This window comes from Anguilla anguilla, chromosome 18 (assembly GCF_013347855.1).
Source record: "Anguilla anguilla isolate fAngAng1 chromosome 18, fAngAng1.pri, whole genome shotgun sequence".
NCBI lineage: Eukaryota > Metazoa > Chordata > Actinopteri > Anguilliformes > Anguillidae > Anguilla > Anguilla anguilla.
This window is the reverse complement of record NC_049218.1, coordinates 25385194-25408534: the sequence shown is the minus strand read 5'-3', so window position 1 is coordinate 25408534 and position 23341 is coordinate 25385194. Positions and strand designations below refer to the sequence as shown.

At 43.7% G+C, this 23341-nt stretch overlaps 2 protein-coding genes across 3 annotated transcripts; both read left to right on the top strand.

The window, feature by feature from the left end:
* Positions 1 to 358: 358 nt before the first annotated feature.
* On the top strand, positions 359 to 9506 carry LOC118218363 (phosphoinositide 3-kinase adapter protein 1-like; the record flags this gene model as incomplete). Its single annotated transcript, XM_035400970.1, has 3 exons — positions 359 to 580; positions 1537 to 1962; positions 9325 to 9506. Coding segments are annotated over exons 1-3 (636 nt in total), but the record flags the coding sequence as incomplete, so codon positions are not given.
* On the top strand, positions 9498 to 23341 carry pik3ap1 (phosphoinositide-3-kinase adaptor protein 1). Of its 2 annotated transcripts, XM_035400498.1 has the most exons (15): positions 9498 to 9770; positions 10425 to 10540; positions 11254 to 11396; positions 11704 to 11836; positions 12140 to 12336; positions 12515 to 12701; positions 13011 to 13082; positions 13199 to 13501; positions 13647 to 13706; positions 15277 to 15479; positions 15750 to 15822; positions 16299 to 16469; positions 21059 to 21120; positions 21564 to 21658; positions 22221 to 23341. In XM_035400498.1, exons 1-15 carry the CDS (start codon positions 9517 to 9519, stop codon positions 22336 to 22338), a joined length of 2187 nt encoding a protein of 728 aa, XP_035256389.1. In that variant the 5' UTR covers positions 9498 to 9516; the 3' UTR covers positions 22339 to 23341. The 2 variants fall into 2 exon arrangements, with proteins under 2 accessions (XP_035256389.1, XP_035256388.1); XM_035400497.1 differs by lacking the exons at positions 21059 to 21120; positions 21564 to 21658; positions 22221 to 23341 and having other exon boundaries at positions 16299 to 20864.

The window sequence follows — 23341 nt, the reverse complement described above, 5'->3', positions numbered from 1 at the left end:
GAAGCTCAACAAATATTTATTATATGAAAAGGTGCAGTGGAAATCTGTACGGCTTCAGTGGACAAATGGTATTCAAAGTTTCTTCAAATCAAGTTTTTTAAGCAAATAATTATGAAAGTTTTATCAGACATTCTGCTGACAATAAAAAATAAAATAAAATAAAACAGAGACTGTCCATTAATCCACATTCTGTGCAGGGCACTTTATACATTTTTACAGTAATATAAAATTGCTCGCAGGCAACATGGCGATGTCAGCTAGACAGCAGACAATTTCTTTCAGAAACTTCTCTCTGCAACTTCTCACTGAGCACATGCATTCTGGGAAGTGACGCTGTGGCGCTCAGTAGCAGGAAACTGTCAGTTGCTATTTCTGTGCTGGGGGGGCTGAAAGCGGGTAGAGCTCGACCCGGTTGCTGCACGCAACCTGCACTGAAGAAACGTCCACAGAGTGCGATCCGAGGCATTGTAAAGGCTTATCGGACCTCCCAAACCGCTGCGTGACAAACTGATCCTTGAACTTGCCATCGAGCCAACTGCAGGCGAGGAGTTTATGGACCACACTGTCATGACAGAACCAGGTTTGTAGTGCGTATGTCCGTTTCGGTTTGCTTCCTTCTTTGGCTTATTTGGTGGGCACGCTTTTTTCTTTGACTAAAATAATGAAGCAGAATTGTTTTTATTCCAACTTGAATGTTATATAGCCACTTGTCTTCCTCAAACGTTGGTCCTAGAGGAGCATTTCTCATATCGAGCAGTATAGCGCATATTATGTCAAAATAGCATTTTCTTCAGGCTGCTGTAAAAGCCTGTTCTGCTTTAGTCTGTTCAGCTCTGTGTGGTTGTCATTTTGTAATGACATAATGAGGATGTAATTTTTTTACTTACAGACGTGTTTTACATGGCATTACACAGAAGACACAGCATTTCCAGTGTAAATAAAACCTGAAATGTTGATTTAGCACAATATTTGCACTCCCCTCTACTCATTCTTTCACATGGAGCGTAGTTAATTATAAAGCAGCCATGTATTTGTTCTCTATGCTTTGGAAGTTAATGAATGACTAACTGAAAACACAACAAATCCCAGAGTTTCGGTCTCATGCTGAAAATGAGTTTTTTATTTATTTTTTTTTTTTAACTGTGGGTAATCATTAAAAAAAATATTTACCTAGTAAGTCTTCTTAATTTGGAAGGGAAAAGCAAATCAGCATCTATGTACAGCTTCACAAACAGTAGGTAACATAGATTTGTTGTCACCTATTTTAAATATGGATTTCTCTGTGGGTTGGCTGAGAAAATAGTCCAACTGAATGAGAAGCTTCACAATAATTTATATGCAGTAATTATCAGACAAATCTGACACACTGAAAAAAACTCTCTGGTTACAGAAGGAACTTCCTTTTTAAAGCTAATGAAATGTCCTAGCAGGTTAATTTGAGCATTCCGACTCCTGTTTGAAGCACAAGACCAGGACAGCTGGAGTATTGCATAAATTATTCTCTTTCTCTGAAAAATGTAATCTTTTCTTTTCCAGTGACCTCTGAATCCTCCTCCCGATGTGAGGTGCTGATCGTTTACATGAGCGAGGCGGAGGAGTGGGCCGTCTACCTGCAGAACGTGCTCAGATTCTCGCGGAAGTTCAACGACAAATCGGTGGTCTTGCATCTGCTCCAAGCGAGCACGGCCTTGCGTGAGCGCGAGCAGGCGCTCGTTCGTGCGAGCAGCAGCATAGTCCTTTTAATGTCCGCTGCGTTCTTAGACTTGCAAGACAACCCCGAAGTGCTAAAGACGTACCAGAAGGTCTTCTGTCCTCCAAATAAAATGGTGCTGCTTTTCTGTGGGGTGTCTGAGAGCGAGATGCTAGAGGAGCATTTCCAACATTGGCACGCGTGGAGAAAACTGTACTCCGATGACGATCCAGCTCTATATGTTTCTACTGTTCTGGAGTCTATTTCCGACGGTAAGTGCACTTCCGTAGTTTTTAATGTTGGCCTATGTGAAAATGGACAGCACCAGTTGCCTTTCCTCAGTTAGCAACCTCGGGGTGCTGGTCCCTGGGAAATTTATATGAAGGTGTGTGGTAGTCCACAATTAGCCTGTGGCTTTCCCCATGTTTCGCTATTTCCGTGATTTCCTCCTTTTTAGAGCTTTCCGTTATTTTTTTGGCCGGTTTGGATGATAACTGTCAAACTTATCCTGTTATTTGTGTAGGCATACGCATTTTAACAATTTTGCAGAATGCTGAGAGAAACAAGGTGCGACAATGTATACAGATTCGATTCTGGAATGGGTTGGGATCAAGATTCCTGTCTCAGAAGTGTGGCGGCCCCATGGGGTTGAAATTTGTCGTGACACCCCACATGTCAACAGTGTTGTTGCCCAGCGCTCCTTCCCCCCATTTACGGTAACATTCAGTGACAAGTGGCGCACCATAAAACCTATAATGTATATAACTAGAATTGCTCTATTAAAAACTGTATTAAAGTGACAAAAAACATTCCAACGGTACTTATTCAATTAATTAAAAATATAGATAACCCGCCAACACCTAAATTACAAAATATAAATATAGACTATGTGGATTTTTTTTAACACAAAAGGTGCAATAATACATTTTTGAGGCAATATTTGGTAAATAGGCCTACTAAGTACCCCGGTTTAACGAGGAGGACATTTAATCTCAAAAACTGAAATACTGGCTATTAGAACAAAATTCCTAAAATTTCCAATTCCTCCTAAACAAAAAAAAAAATACATTTTAAAACTGTAAACGAAATTTATCCTTCAAATGAATTAATCAGAACAAGATTTAAATTTGAGGTAGTCACCTATGCAACACAAATGTAGAAACAACAGAACACTTGTTCTTTGCTTGTGACACGATCCAAAACTTATGGAAATCCTTGCATGATTGGCTGAGCTCCAAATCCATAAATATAGATTTCTTCTCTTTCAAAACTATCCGGTTAGGAGTAATCTTGAAGAACAAGCATATTGAATTTCTAGTTAACAATATCATCATCATCATAACAAAATACTATATACATAAATGCCGAATTCCCCCCATGGTGGAATGCACTAAAAAATGAATTTTCTCTACTTAACAGATGTATAAAAAAGGTCAAAGCTCCCATGCCAGGAAACTTTGTATACTTATGTCTGAATGTAATTTACTCTAGCCCCTTGCTCAGTTCCTTATTTTAATTTCATTATTATTTTAACTTTCTCTATGAGTATATTCCTTTTATGTTATTATATTATTTCAACATTTCAATCCATTTTTTTTTCAACAATAACTATCTTGTTATTACTTCCTATAAGTAATTGATGGTTAAATGTACCCTATGTATATATTGAAAACATCCTTTCTTAGGAGGTGTGATAAAACAGACATGTGTTTTATTTTAGCCATGCAAGTTGAGCATGCAAAACAGCATGCTCTTTCCGCCACCATATCAATATTTTACTCATAGGCTATTTTTGACTAGCAGCCGATTATTGCCCGTTGATTTTTTGAAACTTCAAGCAGTTAACTTGTGACTGTTGCTACAGTTGTGAGTGCTATTTCATGCATTTTCCACTGCTGCTCATGAGATCCATTCATTAATTTAATTACTAATCTGTAGTTTACGCCAAGATTTCTTTCGCTTTTTCAGTTTTCTGTGATTTTCAACAACTTTGCCGTGACTGTTTGTCGCCTATAATAAGAATGTTGGCTGAAGTCACGGAGCAGTCACAGCAAAGTCGTTGAAAATGCAGAAAACTGAAAAGAGAAATCACAGTTTAAAATGTTCATTTATGAAATTAATTAGATCTCATGCACAGCAGTGGGAAACGAGTGAAATAACATGTGCAACTGTAGCAACATGTGCTTGAAGTTTAAATAAAAAAATCAACAGGCAGTTGCCAGAATAGGAATCGCCTACGAGTGAAATACATAGATAAGCTGGTGCATTTACTCGCTTAATAAGGCCCATGGCCACCCATCATGGAAAGAAAGAGCATGCTTTTTGCCTTTAACAGAAAGTTAGAAATAGAGCATGCACAAATTGCATTAGCTTACTGAAATAAAACATCAAACAGGTTACGTGTCTGTTTTTATTTCTTTGAAGTTTGTTTTGGCACAACATGGATAGCGCATGGTTCACAGCTCATAAAACATTGTGAGTCTAAGTTACATAAAAGTTCTGAATTTATCCACAATTTTATATAGCCGATTGTCAATAAAATGTCCATAGTTCTTTGATGCAAGTGAAAAGAATAGCCTAATTGAGGAGAACTGGCTGTATCTGATGGTACTGAGTATGCTGTAAATTGCTGTATTGTTAATTAGCAACGGAATAAATTAATCAAGTGACAAATAATAAGTTTAAGGGTAATTTTCCCGCCCCGTAAATATTCAGCTCAGTCCGCTGTCATTGTCTAACAGTAGGCTATGCTAGATTTTCTTGGCCTGTATGATTAGCTAATAATAAATATGATTTAATTGGTCAGTATTTAGATAAATAAATAAATAAATCCCCACCTGACACAAGGTCCTCACATGCCCAGTGCAGCCACCCAATTCGATCCCCCAAGCCATAGACACGCGTATAGTACATGCTCTATGCCCCGATGTGGGCCTAGCTTACGCGTTTGAGTCAAGTGTCCCATCCACTTTGTTGTGTTGGGAAAACACTGGGCCTCATTCGCAAAACGTTTCTTAAATTATTCTTACTTAATTTGTTCTTAATTAACTGTTCCTATGAAAAACAAATATGGGATTCATGACACATGCAGACCGTTGTTTCTGTGCATATCCCAGGTGTATGAGATGATGAAAGCTGACTGTTTTTAAATTTTATGCACAATCCTGTTTATGTGATTAGCGTAAGGAAACAGCCATGAACAAATATAGATAAGAAAAAAAAATTATGAATGCCGAAATGTTAGTGGAAACGTTCTTACACACAGTTTTTGACCAAATATGATTGTACGCATGTTTTGTGACTGAGGCCCATTGTTCCTAATAATAATAATAATAATAATAATAATATGTTCTAACATATCCAGATTCCCAGTAGTGTTGTGGCACAGATTACTATTTACAGTTTAATACGACATAGGGGCGACATAGCTCAGGAGGTAAGAGCGGTTGTCTGGCAGTCGGAGGGTTGATGGTTCAAACCCCGCCCTGGGCATGTCGAAGTGTTCTTGAGCAAGACACCTAACCCCTAACTGCTCTGGCGAATGAGAGGCATCAATTGTAAAGCGCTTTGGATAAAAGCGCTATATAAATGCAGTCCATTTAATAATTTGACGTTTTTAGCCAAAATTACTTTTTAAAAAGTGCATTTCACGTGATAAGCAAGCACCACTAGAGATAGGCAAAGTTGCAACAATAAAGTTATATTGATTTATGTGTTCCATCCAAGTGCATGCCTTAGGACCTGCAAGATTAAAGGAGAGAATTAATTAATTTGTTTGTTTGTTTTCTTGTTTGTTTGTTTAAAATTGAAGCGCTGTAGCGTAGTCTGAAAGGTGGGCTTTCCAGTATTTGTGGAAAATAGCCAGTGAATGTGCCAGCCTGGCTGATTGGGGAAGGTTGTGAGGAACGATTGCCAGGCGATGGATGAGATGGGACAGCCATCTGGGAGGGATCACACTGAACGGAGAGATCTGGTTGGAGGATACGGTGTCATCGTTGTCTGAAGATAGGAAGGGACAGCATCGTTCCCGGCTTAACGGCGATCTGAGTGTAGGTAGCCACCGGAGGCCAGTGCAGAGTGTTGGAAAGCAGGACGTGTGAGTCCAGCAAGCAACAGTCACAGCCGTGGTAGATGAGGGACTATGAGGGTTTGTTGTAGCCATGTAACCTCATAGCAGTGGAAGTGGCTGGGGTGAAGGAAGAACCTGAAGGGCTAGGCAGCCTGTTGCTATGCATCCTGAGAAGCTCAGATGATCATCCAGGATCTCACATAGGTTTTGGGTTCTGGAGGAAAATGCCGTGGGGTGACGGGCAGTGATGATGACATAACTCAGGAGGTAAGAGCGGTTGTCTGGCAGTCGGAGGGTTGCCGGTTCGATCCCCCACCCTGGGTGTGTTGAAGTGTCCATGAGCAAGACACTTAACTCCTAATTGCTCCCAACAAGCTGATTGGTACCTTGCATGGCAGCCTTTCAACGTTGTTGTGTGAGTGTGTATGTGAATGGGTTAATGAGAGGCATCAATTGTAAAGTGCTTTGGATAATGCCGCCTACCAGAATATTTTTGCTGCACCTCCTTGTACGTGCAGACACACAAGATTAAGTTCCTCTTACAGTCAGCGTAGGCCCGCAGTGTCAGAAAGCGCACGATATTATTAGAAATGATATAAAGAGCGCTTGCATGCGGTTATATAACATTTCACTTTTGTGTTGACAGGAAGGATGCTGTTCGTTTACCCATTTCCATTTTAATGATGACGCGTGTCCAAAAATTACAAGGCCTTTTCTTTTTACTTGTATGAGACTTTCTTTAACCTTTTTTCTGATTACCAATTTGATTTATTCTCATTTCACATATTTCTACTTTAGAGTCATGGTTCACTCTGTGGCTGAAGTTTTTGTGCATTGGTAAAAGATCCACAACAAACATTGTTCAGTTAAGATGATGAGCCTTAAGATTAGGTTTCAGCATTCTTCCTTTATTAGTGATATGGTGTTATATGCTGACTGCTAGCTTTTACTGTATACCCAAAAGCTAAAGCATCAACTGAAAGTTAAATAAAAAGACATTTTCAATCATAGCCTCAGTTTTCAAGAAGGCAATTATGCATGCTAAAGATTTGGTAGGGAGTAAGGTAGGGTAAATATGAACTGAAACGCGTTGCATTATTTAGTCCTTCACGTTAAAAGCGGCCGTGTACATCAAGATAATTCAGAAACTGCTTTCATGAAAGCTCTATACTCAAAATTTAGAATTTAGGAACTGAAATAGTTTTATCTAGGCATACAATTTTAGGCCTAAAAGGTGGAAGTAAAATCACTATCTATTTTAATGAAGCTTGTGAGAAGCCAAAGAAAATATGCTGTTAAATGAACTGTACCCTTCAGGTCCAAAAAAGCAACTGTTGTCATGGTTACTGATTTCCATGGAAGTGTTCAGTGTTTTGTTTTTAATCACTGAATAAATGCACCACCGTTTTTTTATTTTATATTTTAAGCACAAAATTATCTGTTTTATAGTTATAGTTTTAACTATGATCTGGAAGTGAATGCAGTATTTATTTATAAAATTGCACTCGAATCCACTGGTCCATCAAGATGGTTGTTCTAAAGATTCATGTAAAAAAATAAATAAACTACCACGTGACAATATTACATGGTAAATTTCAAAGAAGGAGTTTAAAATAATGCTCTAATTGTGCTATGTTTAATCAATTTTCTGGGATGATATTATAATTAGGTTTAGTTTTGATTCATCTTCGTTTATTGTTATTGTACCTTTAGCATAAATGGAGCTAGCGGAGAATTCAAAATATTAGCAAAATGAATAAATTAAACAAGAATGGAAATGCATAGGATCTGATGTGACGCAGAAAAAGTTCCCATTTTTTGCTGTGATTCCGTCTCCTGGTGGCCGTACGTCATGCGATAGCAATGAGCAAGGTTGACTGTAATGACTGGGCAATTGTTTTCTTAGTTTGAAGGTCTTACCTGCCAAATGAGTTTTATGTGAAAGTTCCACTTAGATCGCAAGGTTGGTTGATGTTTAATTCATCTGCCTGCTGCCAAGTGCTCACTGTATGTGATTAGCATCAAAAAAACTGTGTAAAAGGGAATTACATTACGACTTGGTTGTGTTACCTTAAGAGCGCTATTTTAGTGTTTGTTTAACTGACATTTTGAAGGAATTGTACCTTATATGTACAGTGATAACAACAACAACAAAAAAATCAACAAGAACAACAACAACTAGGCTACTGCTTCTACTACTGCAACTACTACTATTACTATTGCTACTACTACTATTACTATTACTATTGCTATTACTACTACTGCTATTACTACGACTATGAATATAACTATTAAATTGTTTTAGATGTCAGTTTTGGAAGTCAACAATATTGGTTCTTTTAAGACCTGTCTATCGTTGGGTAGGTCAGTTCTTAAAGGGCAAGCACCACATATTATAAAAAAGGAAATACACCAGCCAGATGGAAGAAGTTGTCCTATTGAATGACTAACAATGTTAAAAAAAACAGAACATTATTGAAATAAAGGCAAGAAATAAGCCCTAAAAGATCCAATTGCTTACTCCTTGGCCCGCCTCCCTTTTTCAGCAATCTTCAGAATGATCACCTACGTCATATATTGTGATGAGGAAGTGAGATAGAAATAGCTTGCTATAGCTTGCCCTGTTTCTGTTAGACCAAACAATTCGCTTATACATGATGGCGCATAAGAACACTATTGCGACAACGCTAATGGAAAAGTGAAATCGACATATAATGCTAGACTAATTTGCAGCATTAGTCCATCTGCACCAATTGCTAGAGCTAATACTGTTAGCATGCGGCCCATATTGTCTAATACAGTGGTCTCCAACCCTGGTCCTGGAAAGCTACAGGGTCTGCTGGTTTTTGTTTTCACCTTAAAATCAGCACCCAATTGAGACCCAAGACACCCAGGTGAGTTGAGTTAACTGTGTAATCAACTGCTGTAATTGATTCATGAAGTGCAGAGTCACTATGAAAACCAGCAGACCCTGTAGCTCTCCAGGACCAGGGTTGGAGACCACTGGTCTAATAGTACTGGATGCACAGGGACACACTCAATTGGTATCAGTCTTCCCGTATGAATCTGGGCAAGATTGCTGAAAAGGGTATTTCCCAGAATGTGTTCTAGTTTTTGGCTCCAACACCGATCACCTCTGGCTCAACCTTGAAAGGCTGTGCAGCGGTATTCGTATCAGCGATTATGTCTTCTACAGACTCAGCATAGACAGAGTCACCTGAGTCACTGATAATGTCCTTTGATTCAGAATCAAATATTTAAACGCGGTGCATTTCTGTCAATTTTTCAACCTGAAGGCACGATAATAGCAGAGCTGTTTGTCTTCCTCCTATTGCGACACGCATCACACGCAAGTAATTATCCAGGCTGACTAGGTGTTTCCGTCAGGAGTGATCAATTTGTTGAACTTGAAGCCAATTTCAGCTTAATTTAATGAAAAACCTCTGGACTAAAATGAACTGGTCTAATATCTTCGGGGGATGCCGGTATGCGGTGCTGGCCATTTAAGGGCAGCTTTCTGCTACTTCCTGGTCACGCGTTGGTCCATTTCCCCATTCTCACACAGCGGCGGTCGGTGAGCTAGAGGTGGAGACGGAGTACGATGCGAGCGTGACGGAGACGGGGGCGGAGCTGGGGGATGAGCCAGAGCCGGGGGCGGAGCTGTGGGAGGAGCCAGAGCCGGGGGCGGAGCTGGGGGATGAGCCAGAGCCGGGGGCGGAGCTGTGGGAGGAGCCAGAGCCGGGGGCGGAGCTGGGGGATGAGCCAGAGCCGGGGGCGGAGCTGTGGGAGGAGCCAGAGCCAGAGCCGGAGCCTGAGCCTGAGCCGGAGCCGGAGCCGGAGCCTGATGTCGCCCCGGAAACGCTCGCTGGGGAGCCCCGACCCCCCGAATCACCCCCGGAAACGGAAGCGCCTGAGCAGGGCCGCGAGATCCGCCGAGGGTCACCTGTCCAGCCCGCCGCTTCAGTCCAGGAAACGTGCCTCACCGTCCAGCCCGACAGGATACAGTGTGGGGTAAGGACCGTTACACTGTACTGCGCATTTTCTTCGACTGAGAATGAAATATATCCATGATCTATACCCGCTTATCCCGGGCAGGGTCGCACTGGATGAGAGGCACGAATACACCCTCATTTCAGCCATTTAAAGCTTTTATGGGGAAAATGGGGAGGGCACAGTCTGTGTTACTCGTCCACAGGGAGGACACAGTCTGTGTTACTCGTCCACAGGGAGGACACAGTCTGTGTTACTCGTCCACGGGGAGGAACCAGTCTGTGTTTGCTCGTCCACGGGGAGGACACAGTCTGTGTTTGCTCTGAACTGTTGCTGGCTTCTTCTCTCATATGATATTTTTGCCTCAGACAGTGGTTTATTTCAGATGTGCTAACTTTGGGTTCGGGGTGAAGTCACATCTTAAACACACTCAGGCTTGACGCTGCTACATCATTTCTGTGTGCCGTATATACTAGTTCAGTATTTTAAAAATCCCTGTTTCTAAATAACACTGAAGGTCTGCCGTGTTATTTGCAGAGAATTAGATGTCGGTACTGCCACTATAATTGTATTTTGCCACGTGATCATTGCAACCATTCTAAAAAAAATAAATAAATGTTTCTTTCCCTTTTGCGTGTCGTGAAAGTCTCAGGTAAATATTTTCATCATCTTGAGGTGCAAGATGGACTGCCAGGCCAGGGCTGAAGTGGAGTTTTCCTGCCAGGACTGCGCTCCCAAGCGTGAGCCGGGCACCTTTGAGAACGACTACACCGTCAGAGTCAAGGCCCCTGGTAGGCACCAGCATTTCAAATAAATGTTTTAAAAGAGGAAACCCAAACCTCAACCCCCCCCTCCTCACCACCACCCCACCTCTCACAACACCTCTTACCTGCCCTCCCTCACCCTACCCCCCAACACCTCATACCAGCCCTCCCACACCCTACCACCCCCCCCCCCCCGCCCCCCAACACCACATACCAGCCCCCCCACACCCCACCCCCCCTGCCCACAGGCTATTTTGTATTCACACTCACCCACATGCTTCCCTGGGGGGTTCTCGAGCACAGATGCTGTTAGTTTGATCGTCAGTTGCTTCTAGCAGCACTATTACTGATTGAAAGTGCAGTGCAATGCAGATTTGATTTTCTGCACACTGTTACACGCACTGCATAACAAGTCGTTTAGACCCTACCAGCCTGACCTGGGTCACGTACGTAATTGTTTTGGATTCAAATACTTTTCTTTGCTTTATTGATCTTGTCTGGGGTATTGGAACCAATGAAATACTCTCAGAAATCCAAACCTCGCCTTCAGGTCATATTGGCGGCCTCAATTACACCAGGCAAGATCAATAGAGCACAGAAAAGCATTTTAATCTGAAACAAATACGTATTTGCACCAGGTCTGCTACCAGCACACAATGATGTAATTGTCTGTGGCTTTGGGTAAATTGTTTCTGGTTAAATATAAATGTGTAAATGTAGGTCACTCTTTTTTGTTCTAGATATGCCTTCGGGCATGGTGCTAGTGTCTCTGTACTGCAATGACTCGGTGATCTGCTCAAGGCCCATTGCGTACTTCACCAGCATGGGAGAACTGAGCAGCTGCCTAGAAAACATAACAAATCCCCTGGATTTCATGTGTCAGGTAAGATGTAACATACTGGAGATTTCTTCTATTATCTTTTTTTATCTTGGAACTTGAATCAATTAACAAATGGACATAAATCATAAAATGGCTGACAGATTTAATAGATTATTTATGAAAGATATGAAACAAAGATATGTTAATAATGAAGGTGTCTATGATGTGGCTTTGAAGATAATGTTTCCCAGTTTTAATAGGGGTCAAGTGTCAATGGCTGTCGTGACAAACGTCCTGACAACATGAACACTGTCGGGGAGGAACATTAAATAATTTTTTAACATGCCACTTTCTTTGTCAATGTTTCCAGGCTTTTAATATAACCTCCAATAGCACAGAGGCACTGGACAATTTACTGACCGAGTCCCTTAGGAGCAGAATACCCACAAGAGGCTTACACATATTTGGCGTGAGCCAAGTTGAGGAAGAAAACATGTCAACTTGTAAGTGTCTCGTTTTAGTTTAACCTGTGAATGTTTAACCGTTAAATGTAGCTTCGCCCTTTCTGAGGCGTCCATTTTGTTTCGGTTTAAATGCTGATACAGCAAATGGGATTTGTGTCAGATTCGCGCAGTAACTCGGCGACGCTTTCTTGGCGAGCACATCTTCATTTCTGAGCTGAACAGATGGGTGTAACCTTCCATTAGCGTGACTCTTGTGGTGGTTCTCCCTTCTGTGGCCGCCACCTCCTGTATCCTGCCCCCACCCCCAACCCGCCCCCCACCCCACCTCGGCGCCTCACACAGACCAGCGGAGCGAAGAGCTCCCCACGCTGCTCCACTTCGCGGCGAAGTTCGGCCTGAGGAAGCTGGCGGCGCTCCTGCTGCAGTGCCCGGGCGCCCTGCAGGCCTACAGCGTGGCCAACCGCTACGGCGACTACCCCAACAACGTGGCCGAGAAGCACGGCTTCTCCAACCTGCGCCAGTTCATGGACGAGTACGTGGTGAGTCAGAGCGCCCAGGTCCGCCCCAGAACCGCCCCCCTTTACTTAACCGAAGGGCAGTCTGAAATCCCGGAACGGACTTTTGCTGTTAGCGGTTTTTCGCGTTTGTCCTCCTCGCTCTTCACGGTTGTGTGCGGCACCTCCCCCCCCCCCCCCCCCCCCCCCCCCCGCCCCGCAGGAGACGGCCGACATGCTCAAGTCGCACATACAGGACAGCATCGCGCAGGAGGGCGAGGAGGAGGTGTACGAGTCCATGTCCGCCGCGTCGCGGGACATGCTGATGAAGTTCTCCCTCAACCCCGGCTGCTCGGAGGAGATCTACGAGTCCATGCTGGAGCTGGACCCAGACTGCGTGGAGGACCTCTGTACGTACGGCCCCCTCACTCACGCTGGGGGAACTCCGATCGGCGCGGGCGTGCCGCCGATAGGGAACAGCGCTGCGATTCGAAAACCCTTTTTCCTGTTTCGCTTTGACACCCCGTCGGCCTGAGCGATTAACCGCTTCATTGCGTCGACTAACTGACGTTGTTTATTCGATTAACTGAGCGCGCGTTCCATCGGATCGAATGTAGAGGCGCGCCTTTTCACGTCTCTGGGATTTGTGTTGGCGCTTTGATGTGTGTTGGGTTGTTTTTGGGATGTTTCACCTTTGACCCTGTGTACTTCCCGCACAGATGAGGATATGGAAAAAATGCGGCACGAGGCCCTGAACCCGGAGGAGGCCTTACTTCGCAAGTTTCTCCTCGGTCAGTCGGGACACCTGCTCTACCACAGCTCTGTTATTCAGTGCAGTGAACTCGGTCTGCTCCCAGCACGGTCATATTCCCTGTAGGAATGCAACTCTCTTTTCTTTGGAATGCAGGTAAAGGAGACAAGTTCAGCACTGAAAATGAAGGGGAGGAGGAGAAGGAGGATGAGCAGGAAGAGGAGGAGCGGGGAGAGGAAGGGGAGGGGAGAGTGGCGGAGAACAGGTTGAGCTGGGAGGAAGAGGAAGAGGAAGATGAGGAGGAGGACCCCTATAACCTGTGTTTTCCGGATCAAGTATACGACACGGTGGATGAGCTCCTCAGCTACGTCCCGGACGTCACCAACCGGCCTCCGGCACCGATTCCCCGACCCACCGTCACCACCCAGCCAGAGGACAACAAAACCTACATCTCCAGAGGTGGGTTTACCCCATGCACCACTCAGTAGCACTAGATCCTCCAGACCTTCCGCTACTTAAAGTAATCTCTTTGCTGAAACCCAGGACTCTTGTTCACGCGTGAATGTATAAGAGCGGCAATAAGCTGTCCTCGCTGTTCTTTCAGTGTTCCACGAAAAGCCTGTGGGCCACAGGACCACGCTGACACCTGGAGGACTCTATTCAGGTGAGCACGCGTATCCCACTCGTATCTTCGAAACTATTTAATACAAATACATATACGAAATACAGCCCCTGATTTTAAAACAGTGCCAACACCACCCCAGACACCTGCCAATATATTCAGTTCTTTTGTATGAACGCCATCTAAGTCATTATTTTCAAATGTATAATGTTCATAGGCAGCTCACACATCAGCACTTCGACTTTATCTCCAAACCCTTGGATTGCTAAGCTAGTAAAATGTTTATATTTATGAGGCCCTACGTTTAGCTGCTGTTCCAGTGTGTTTATGAGGCCCTACGTTTAGCTGCTGTTCCTGTGTGTTTATGAGGCCCTACGTTTAGCTGCTGTTCCTGTGTGTTTATGAAGCCCTACGTTTAGCTGCTGTTCCAGTGTGTTTATGAGGCCCTACGTTTAGCTGCTGTTCCTGTGTGTTTATGAGGCCCTACGTTTAGCTGCTGTTCCAGTGTGTTTATGAGGCCCTACGTTTAGCTGCTGTTCCAGTGTGTTTATGAAAGCCCTACGTTTAGCTGCTGTTCCAGTGTGTTTAGCTGCTGTTCGGGTGTGTTTATGAGGCCCTACGTTTAGCTGCTGTTCCTGTGTGTTTATGAAGCCCTACGTTTAGCTGCTGTTCGGGTGTGTTTATGAGGCCCTACGTTTAGCTGCTGTTCGGGTGTGTTTATGAGGCCCTACGTTTAGCTGCTGTTCCAGTGTGTTTATGAGGCCCTACGTTTAGCTGCTGTTCCTGTGTGTTTATGAGGCCCTACGTTTAGCTGCTGTTCCTGTGTGTTTATGAGGCCCTACGTTTAGCTGCTGTTCCTGTGTGTTTATGAGGCCCTATGTTTAGCTGCTGTTCCTGTGTGTTTATGAGGCCCTACGTTTAGCTGCTGTTCAGGTGTGTTTATGAGGCCCTACGTTTAGCTGCTGTTCCTGTGTGTTTATGAGGCCCTACGTTTAGCTGCTGTTCCTGTGTGTTTATGAGGCCCTACGTTTAGCTGCTGTTCCTGTGTGTTTATGAAGCCCTACGTTTAGCTGCTGTTCGGGTGTGTTTATGAGGCCCTACGTTTAGCTGCTGTTCCTGTGTGTTTATGAGGCCCTACGTTTAGCTGCTGTTCCTGTGTGTTTATGAGGCCCTACGTTTAGCTGCTGTTCCTGTGTGTTTATGAGGCCCTACGTTTAGCTGCTGTTCCTGTGTGTTTATGAAACCCTACGTTTAGCTGCTGTTCCTGTGTGTTTATGAGGCCCTACGTTTAGCTGCTGTTCCAGTGTGTTTATGAAGCGCTACGTTTAGCTGCTGTTCCTGTGTGTTTATGAGGCCCTACGTTTAGCTGCTGTTCCTGTGTGTTTATGAGGCCCTACGTTTAGCTGCTGTTCCTGTGTGTTTATGAGGCCCTACGTTTAGCTGCTGTTCCAGTGTGTTTATGAGGCCCTACGTTTAGCTGCTGTTCCAGTGTGTTTATGAGGCCCTACGTTTAGCTGCTGTTCCTGTGTGTTTATGAGGCCCTACGTTTAGCTGCTGTTCCTGTGTGTTTGAATTGTCCCTCACGACCGCGTGCTGTCTCTGTTTGCGTCAGTCCCCGCGAGGCCGGTCCGGGACAGGCTGTCCACCACCACCTACGACCCGTACGCGGGCATGAGGACGCCCGGGCAGCGCCAGCTGATCTCGCTACAGGAGCGGGTGAAAGTGGGGGCCCTGAACGTGGAGGACGCCGTCCTGGAGTTCAAGTCCTGGCAGCAGAACCAGGAGAGGCGCTCCCAGTCTCTGCGCTACCAGCAGGTTCTCCAAACACACTTTTTTTTCTGAGGGGAACAGCTGTGCAGAACCCATGTGGAACCTGTAAAACTGACCCCTGCAGCGCTCACTTTCATGGACTGTTAATCCTTCTCACTAGAGCTGTGATCAGTATTGTAATATGTTTCTTCTTGTCCCGTGTTTTTTAGTCAGAATAAAGAATTGTGTAAGCAAATATTTTTAAAAGTGCGGTACGTGAGTAGGATAATGAGTTGCATGTGTAACAGGAGGATTCACTTGCAGTTTCGATTTCAGGAGAATCTTAAGAGGCTGAGAGACAGCATTACCAGAAGGCACAAAGAGAAAGGAAGAACTGGAAAAGACATAGGTAAACCTTAGCCTGTGTGTGTGTCTGCGTGTGTGTGTGAGTGTGTCTGCGTGTGTGTGTGTGAGTGTGTCTGCATGTGTGTCTGCATGTGTGTGTGTGTGTGTGTGTGTGTGTGTATGTAAGTCAGTACATGTAGGGGCCTCCAGTGGCGTAGCCCGTAGAGCGCTTTCCACATGCTCATTGCGAGCTGCGACGTTGGCGGTTCGAGTCGGACGGCCGACCTTTGTCGCATGTCTCTCCCTCTCTCTCCTCCTAGTATTTCCTGTCTCTCTACACTGATCTGTCAAATAAAGCTGAAAAACCCCAAAAAACATATTTAAAAAAAAAAAAAAAGTCAGTACATGTATCTGTATGTAGCGTAAGGTAAGTAGGCCTTGTTGGTCGGGTTCAGGCAGGAAAGGGTGCTGTGAGACTAGGCTGTCTGCTCTAATGCAGTCAGACAGTGAGCGCTGATCGGATGCCTTCTCTCCGTGCAGAGATCACCGGCCCGCTGCCTCGGGGCCTGCGTGGCGACGCGTCCCTGCAGGTGGAGTGCTGCGTGTACGAGACGGCGCCTCGTACGATGACCCTGCCCCCCGTCTCCAACCCGCCCGCCAGGTCCATGCAGAGAGGCAGCTGGCACAACGGGAGCGTCTCCAGCGTGTCCAGTGAGTGCAACGCCTACTCCGAAACACAGGCCTGCCCCTCTTCACAAACACTCTGCTGCTCATCTTTACAAACACACTGCTGCTCCTCTTTACAAACACACTGCTGCTCCTCTTCACAACACTCTGCTGCTCATCTTTACAAACACACTGCTGCTCCTCTTTACAAACACACTGCTGCTCCTCTTCATAACACACTGCTGCTCATATTTACAAACACACTGCTGCTCCTCTTTACAAACACACTGCTGCTCCTCTTCACAAACACACTGCTGCTCCTCTTCACAATCACACTGCTGCTCCTCTTCACAACGCACTGCTGCTCCTCTTCACAAACACACTGCTGCTCCTCTGCACAAACACTCTGCTGCTCATCTTCACAATCAAGCTGCTGCTACTCTTCACAACACACTGCTGCTCCTCTTTACAACATACTGCTGCTACTCTACACAAACACACTGCTGCTCATCTTTACAACACACTGCTGCTCCTCTTCACAAACACACTGCTGCTTCTCTTCACAAACACACTGCTGCTCCTCTTTACAAACACACTGCTGCTTCTCTTCACAAACACACTGCTGCTCCTCTTTACAAACACACTGCTGCTCCTCTTCTGCTATTTTTCATAAAGAAAACTTCAAAATATTGTGCTGCTCTTTTACCTCAGCACAGTTCAACATACCTTTTTACTGATAGAGCTGCTCTCCTTATGCACCTTGCAAGTTGCACCTTCCCATAAATATTATTTTGGTTTGTTAAAAATTAAAAAACGTATTGATAAGCATAAAGAAAACAATGCTGCCATTCTCCTTCACATTTATAAAAACAGTGCATTAGCTGAGCAGATTGCCCTTATCTAACGTGACACCCATTGCTAAATACACACTGTTCATACTGCCGGCAGTAAACTGCCTGTTTACTGAGGCCATTAAGTTATGTGGTGATATCCCAGGGCTCGCTGACGGCCGTCTCAATTAGACCTGAAGGTTAAACATAGCACAAACAACTGCAGGGTGTTGAGTTGGTGTCGGTTTGCAAAATACAGCGAGGGCTGAGGAGAGTTGCGAAGTTGTGGGGTCCAGGTAGTGATTTTTCATCCATTGGTGGATGAGAAACACAGGCAGTAGAGCTTGGTTGTGATTGGTCAGGTTTACTCAGTCAAGTTAAGTGTTCAGTGAACGGATTCTAATATATATATATATATATATATATATATATAGCTCCATAATGGACAAAGGCATATTTTTCCTTGATTTGGCTCTTTACACCATTATGTTGGATTTATAGTCAAATAATTCTTATGTGGTTACAGTGAATTGTTTGATTGTATCTTTTATGAAAGGGTATTGAAATACATTTTGGTTTCACCTTGTAGAAATAGCAGCGCTTTTTATACATACCCCCCCCCCCCCCATTTTAGGGCACAGTAATGTTTGTCTTCGCTGGTGTTTCTGATTAGTCAGTGGTGTTTGATTGCTTCTTTGGTGCAAGTATAAGTGCTTTTAGTATCTATTCTTTATCCTAGGCTTTTAATTGCTTTTGTAGTCTGTTGTTGGTGTTTGTCAGCATAAGGACCAGAGTTGTACCAATGAGAGGCTAGCAAGCCATTATGGGACTAAGAATTAAGAACAAAACAGTCAGAGACATACTATAGGCCAAACCTTAGATTCACAAAAATCAACAGTTTGGGTCATCATTAAGAACAAAGAGCACTGGTGGATGACTTAAAGCAGTCATTGTCTGCAAAGGATATGTGACAAAGGGTTTTTTTTCCCCCACCACTCATTGCAACAGATTCCACTTTCTCTGGGGTGTTAAGTTTAGGCTACGTGCTGTGTGGTGCAAGAGAATCGGCAGCTGTTTGTGGTCATGAGCTCAGCTAATGATATTACTTCAGATTAAGCAGCTTAGTTTATAAACCTGTTTCAGGCTTCTCATCTGATCTGAGAAAACATTTCACCCAGCGTTCCAAATATCAGTTCTCCTTGCCGTAGGAATGTCCATCTGTTTTTTACATTACATTACATTACAGGCATTTAGCAGACGCTCTTATCCAGAGCGATTTACATTGTATCCAGTTATACAGCTGGATATATACTGGAGCAATGCAGGTTAAGTACCTTGCTCAAGGGTACCAACGGCAGTGTCCTACCAGGGAATCGAACCTGCGAGCTTTAGGTTACAAGACCAGCTCCTTAGCCATTCTACTACACTGCCGCCCTGCCGTTTTTTCTTCCTGTCCGTATGTCTGCGTAGGACGCAATGCTTACACAATTGCAGTTCCTCTGAATTTCACTTAATGGGAGCAAAATGACATCACCAGATGCAGCCTCATGTACAATCTGGAGCAGTATAAACCAATCAGAATGAGCTGAATTACACCACACCGCACCACACCGCACGCTAGGCCATCTTCCTCTGAGGTAATTTCAACTAGTGTTTGGGGAAGGAAGTGCTGTCACGGCAGAGTGATGCTTCTGTCTTGGGCGCCTGAGCACTTTACGGGATAAAACAGTGGCCACTGTCCTTCTCTGGTTAAAGGGATAGTTCACTTTATAGGTTTTTTTTAAATAGAATGTCATTTTTTTCAGAGTCTGTTTTCAGCTGGCTCAGACAGTTTTTGTGAGGGGGTGGGAGGTGGAGGGTGAGATCACGAGTTTGTGGTTTAAAGCAAGAAAATACACTTCAGTTAGCCTCAGGGTAGCTTATTCAGTAACATTACGTTTCCAGAGGCTGCAAATATCAACGCATTAATTTTATAGTGTTCATTCACCATTATGAGTACACATATCAGTTTTATTTCCCTTATGAAAAAATCTAAAAAACGATGTGTCCAAAAGCCACATGTGAACACCCAACATGAGAAGAGTACATCTTTGAACTGTAAAAATAATCCCACTTATAAGACGAGAGCTGGAAAAGGTAACCTATGCTATTTATATATTTAGTTATGTTTTGTCTTTACAGGACAATTGCAGTTCACATTTGAAAATGTGAAAATGTAGAATTTCATGTCACGTTTTGTTTTCACATGGAAATTTTCATGCACATGTGAAAAACGCCAATCACAAGAGAAAACGTCCAGTTCACGTGTGACATTGTCTTCTCGCATGCACATATTTGAATTCACATGTGACAATGCTAAATTGTTAAAATGTTAAACAACAGCTTTCTGTGCCAATCAAACATACACTAAAACTGAAATAATATTTTTTTAAATTTCATAAAGTGGAATTCTTGTAAGTCTGTTCATGGTTCAGATTTAAAATCACTGAATTAGCTGTCAGCTGTAATATTTTAGTCGCCCCATCAGAAGTTATATGTATTGCACGTCACTGCGTCCACTTTTGTTTAATAATACATATTAGCTAAAGTGTTTCGCTAGCATTAACTTGCTTTTTGCTTCTATTGGTTATTATACTTTTACCCCTTAATATTTCTCTCTAAGTAGTTAAAAAAAAAAACCCTAATTTACAAAGGAAACCTGTCTTCCTGGCCAAAACATGCTTCTGGCAGGTAGAAAATAAATAACCATATCACACTGCGAGCATTCTGCGGTCTGGTGTGTATATTCTGTCTTTACTTCACCCACACGGGGAGGAAGGGGCTGACATTTTGGGTTTGTGAGGGGGTGGGGGGTGATGGGTGCAATCACAAGTTTGTGGTTTAATGCAAGAAAATACTCTTCAGTTAGCTCCAGGTTATATAGTAACATTATGTTTCCAAAGGCTGAAAATATCAACAAATTAATTTTATAGTGTTCATTCACCATTGTCAGTACACATATCAGTTTTATATTCCCTTCTGAAAAAAACCACAAGTCCAAAAGCCACATGTGAACACCCAACATGTGTAAGTACACATGTGAACTATAAAAAGAATGCCTCCTGTAAGACGAGAGCTGGGAAAGTCACGCTTCGGGTCACATTTTGTCTTCACAAGAAAATTTCAGTTCACATTTGTAGAAGTCAGTCACATGAAAATTCAGAATTTCACATGATGTCACGTCATGTTTTCTTTTCGCATGTGGACATTTTCACGCTCATGTGAAAAACGCCAATCACATGTGAAAATGTTAAATTTTTAAAAATGTTAAATGAAAGGTTTCTGTGCCGATCAAACATACGCTAAAACTGAAATAGTATATTTTTTAAATTTCATAAAGTGGAATTCTTGTAAGTCTGTTCATGGTTCAGATTTAAAATCACTGAATTAGCTGTCAGCTGTAATATTTTAGTCACCCAATCAGAAGTTTTATGTATTGCACGTCACTGCGTCCACTTTTGTTTAATAATACATATTAGCTAAAGTGTTTTGCTAGCATTAACTTGCTTTTTGCTTTTAATGGTTATCATACTTTTACCCCTTAATATTTCTCTCTGAGTAGTTTTAATTTTTATTTTAAAAAAAAATACTTAATTTACAAAAGAAACCTGTCTTCCTGGCCAAATACGCTTCTGGCAGGTAGAGAATAAATAACCATATCTCACTGCGAGCATTCTGTGGTCTGTTGTGAATATTCTGTTTTCTGTCTTTACTTCACCCACACGGGGAGGAAGAGGCTGACATTTTGGGTTTAATTTTGAACAGGTGAAGGGAGCAACAGACTGAGCACGCTCAGCTTCAGCAGTGGAGCGGACGGCGACTTGGATGTGAGGCCCACAACCGAAACCCCTCCCTCGAACGAGAACACGAGAACATTCGAAAAATTGCTTCCTCGTATCAGGGCAAAATTTTCCATTGCCTAATTTCCACCTATAGTCAACCTAGAATATCTTGTGAAATCCACTTTTTAAATCCCTTTTAAAATGCAAATATGACACCCACTCCCTCCCACCCTCCCCATCCTCTGAAGAATCTCACTCAAAGGTTTATGTCTTACGCCCAGTATGTATGAAGTATGTAGCTATTGCCTATAACATGCCTGTCAATAGGCAGGTTTTATACTTATAGTTTAAAGTATATATACTGTACTTTATTTATGTAGTGTGTATGGAAGCAGTAAATGGCTTATCCCACGCTAGTGTTTGTGATCGTTTGGGAAGAGAATGATTGTGCTTGTGTAAACGTAATTTCTCTTTTCTTCACATTTCAGGACAGCGTAGACTTTCCTATCCCACCGCGGCCGCCGCGTAGCGACCCGCCCCCAGTCCTGCCCCCCCCGCGGGTCCCGCCCCGGGTACCCGAAAGGTAAACCTCACCGCGCGGCCGAGCTCGCGGCCGAATTGCCCTCTCAGCCGCGCGCTAACGTTGCGAGCGGTAGCTGCCCCGTCGGAGTCACAGCGCACAGCTCTCAGACGCCGGAAGATTCTAGACGGTGTTATATTTTTGAAGCTGAACGCCGGCAGTTTATTTTCAGACGCTTGCCTCGACCTCTCTTTCGGTTTGCAGCGTTTCGGCCGAGAGACGTCCCATCGTAAACAGAAGTCATTTCTGGTGGAGGCGGTGCGTTGCGGCAGCACCATGAGCACGTGCTAATCACGGTGCAGGAAAGCAGGAAGCCGTACGCCTTTGTGCCGGACGCAGCTTTAGAGCCACGCTAACACTTAGCACATGCTTATTAACGTCTATGCATCGGTAACAGGTGAAAAGGAGGCAATAATGGAAAGAAAAAAATGAGTGAGATCCTGACATAATGTCGAGAGATGTTGAGAAAACAGCGCTAACACAGTGCTAGCACGGACCCGGGTTCTTTCAGCTGTGCGTCTCAGTCACGCCAGGCTGGAATAAGCTTTGATCTTGTCTTTTGCAGGATTCCTGAGAGCCCCATGACGGAGCGCTACGTACAAAATCCGTCTCGTTCTCGTTCCCTTCCTCGCCCCCCCCAGAGAGCTCCGTCCCCCCCTCCCATCCCCAGACGACCTCGCTGAAAGAGGGGAGCACCACCCCCCCCCCCCCCCCCCCTTCCACCACTGTTCTATTCTCAGCTCACAAGAACCTTCTTTGGCCCAAAAGACGCTAAATCGCAATTCCGAGTGTTTCCGACTGTTGAGGGCGCCATTTCCTTGAACTCGGCAAGCGTGCGTCACTCGGGATCCGTTTCTGAGCTTCTTCCGGAGTTGTGGGGCGTGGCAGTGGGCACATCAGGCATTCCGATGGGTCCCCAGACAGGCGGTCAGAATCAATAGGATGGGCCTGGATCGCAGGCCATTCTGAAAGAAACCACCTTGCCAAAAGCATGTCTGCATGTGTGTTATGTAAATGTGTGAGCAAGCTTGATATTAAGGGCGTCGCCACGTTTTTTGTTATAATATACACAGAACAGTGCATATTGCGATAAAGCTTGTGAACAGTTTCTCTTTCCTCTGTAATTTGACACTGAAGTTCAAGTTCATGTGATCATTGAAAGACTGGCTTGAGAATCTGTGCTGCACTTATAAATATTGATCTGACTGGGACTAGGTATGTAGTGCACAGAATACAGATGTAGTGAGCCTACTGTATTTTAAGGTAGAAACAGATGTGGCACAAGTTAAAGGTAACATAAACAATTGAATCAGAATATTTATCTGTCTGGATAAGGGCTAATATACCGTTAATAACCAATGAGGTGAACTGGGTACTTACGCAATGTATATACTAGCTTTCTGCAAACATCTCTAGCAAAGTTAACCTACATACCTGTATTCTTTAAATTATTTGTCCTGGCAGGTACTGGAGGTTACTTCATTACTGATTTTGGATTATCCCATCATGTTTGATTACTTTTCGGAGTTATTTATAAAGTGTGATATATGTGTGTTCAATATGTGCAAAACAATTCCATGTAAATTATGAACCGGTGAGTAATTTTTGGGAAATCCTGTTGCGTTATTTGTTCTGTTGAGGTGAATTCTTATTATGGTCATTTTAATAAATATCCTCTCCAAAGTG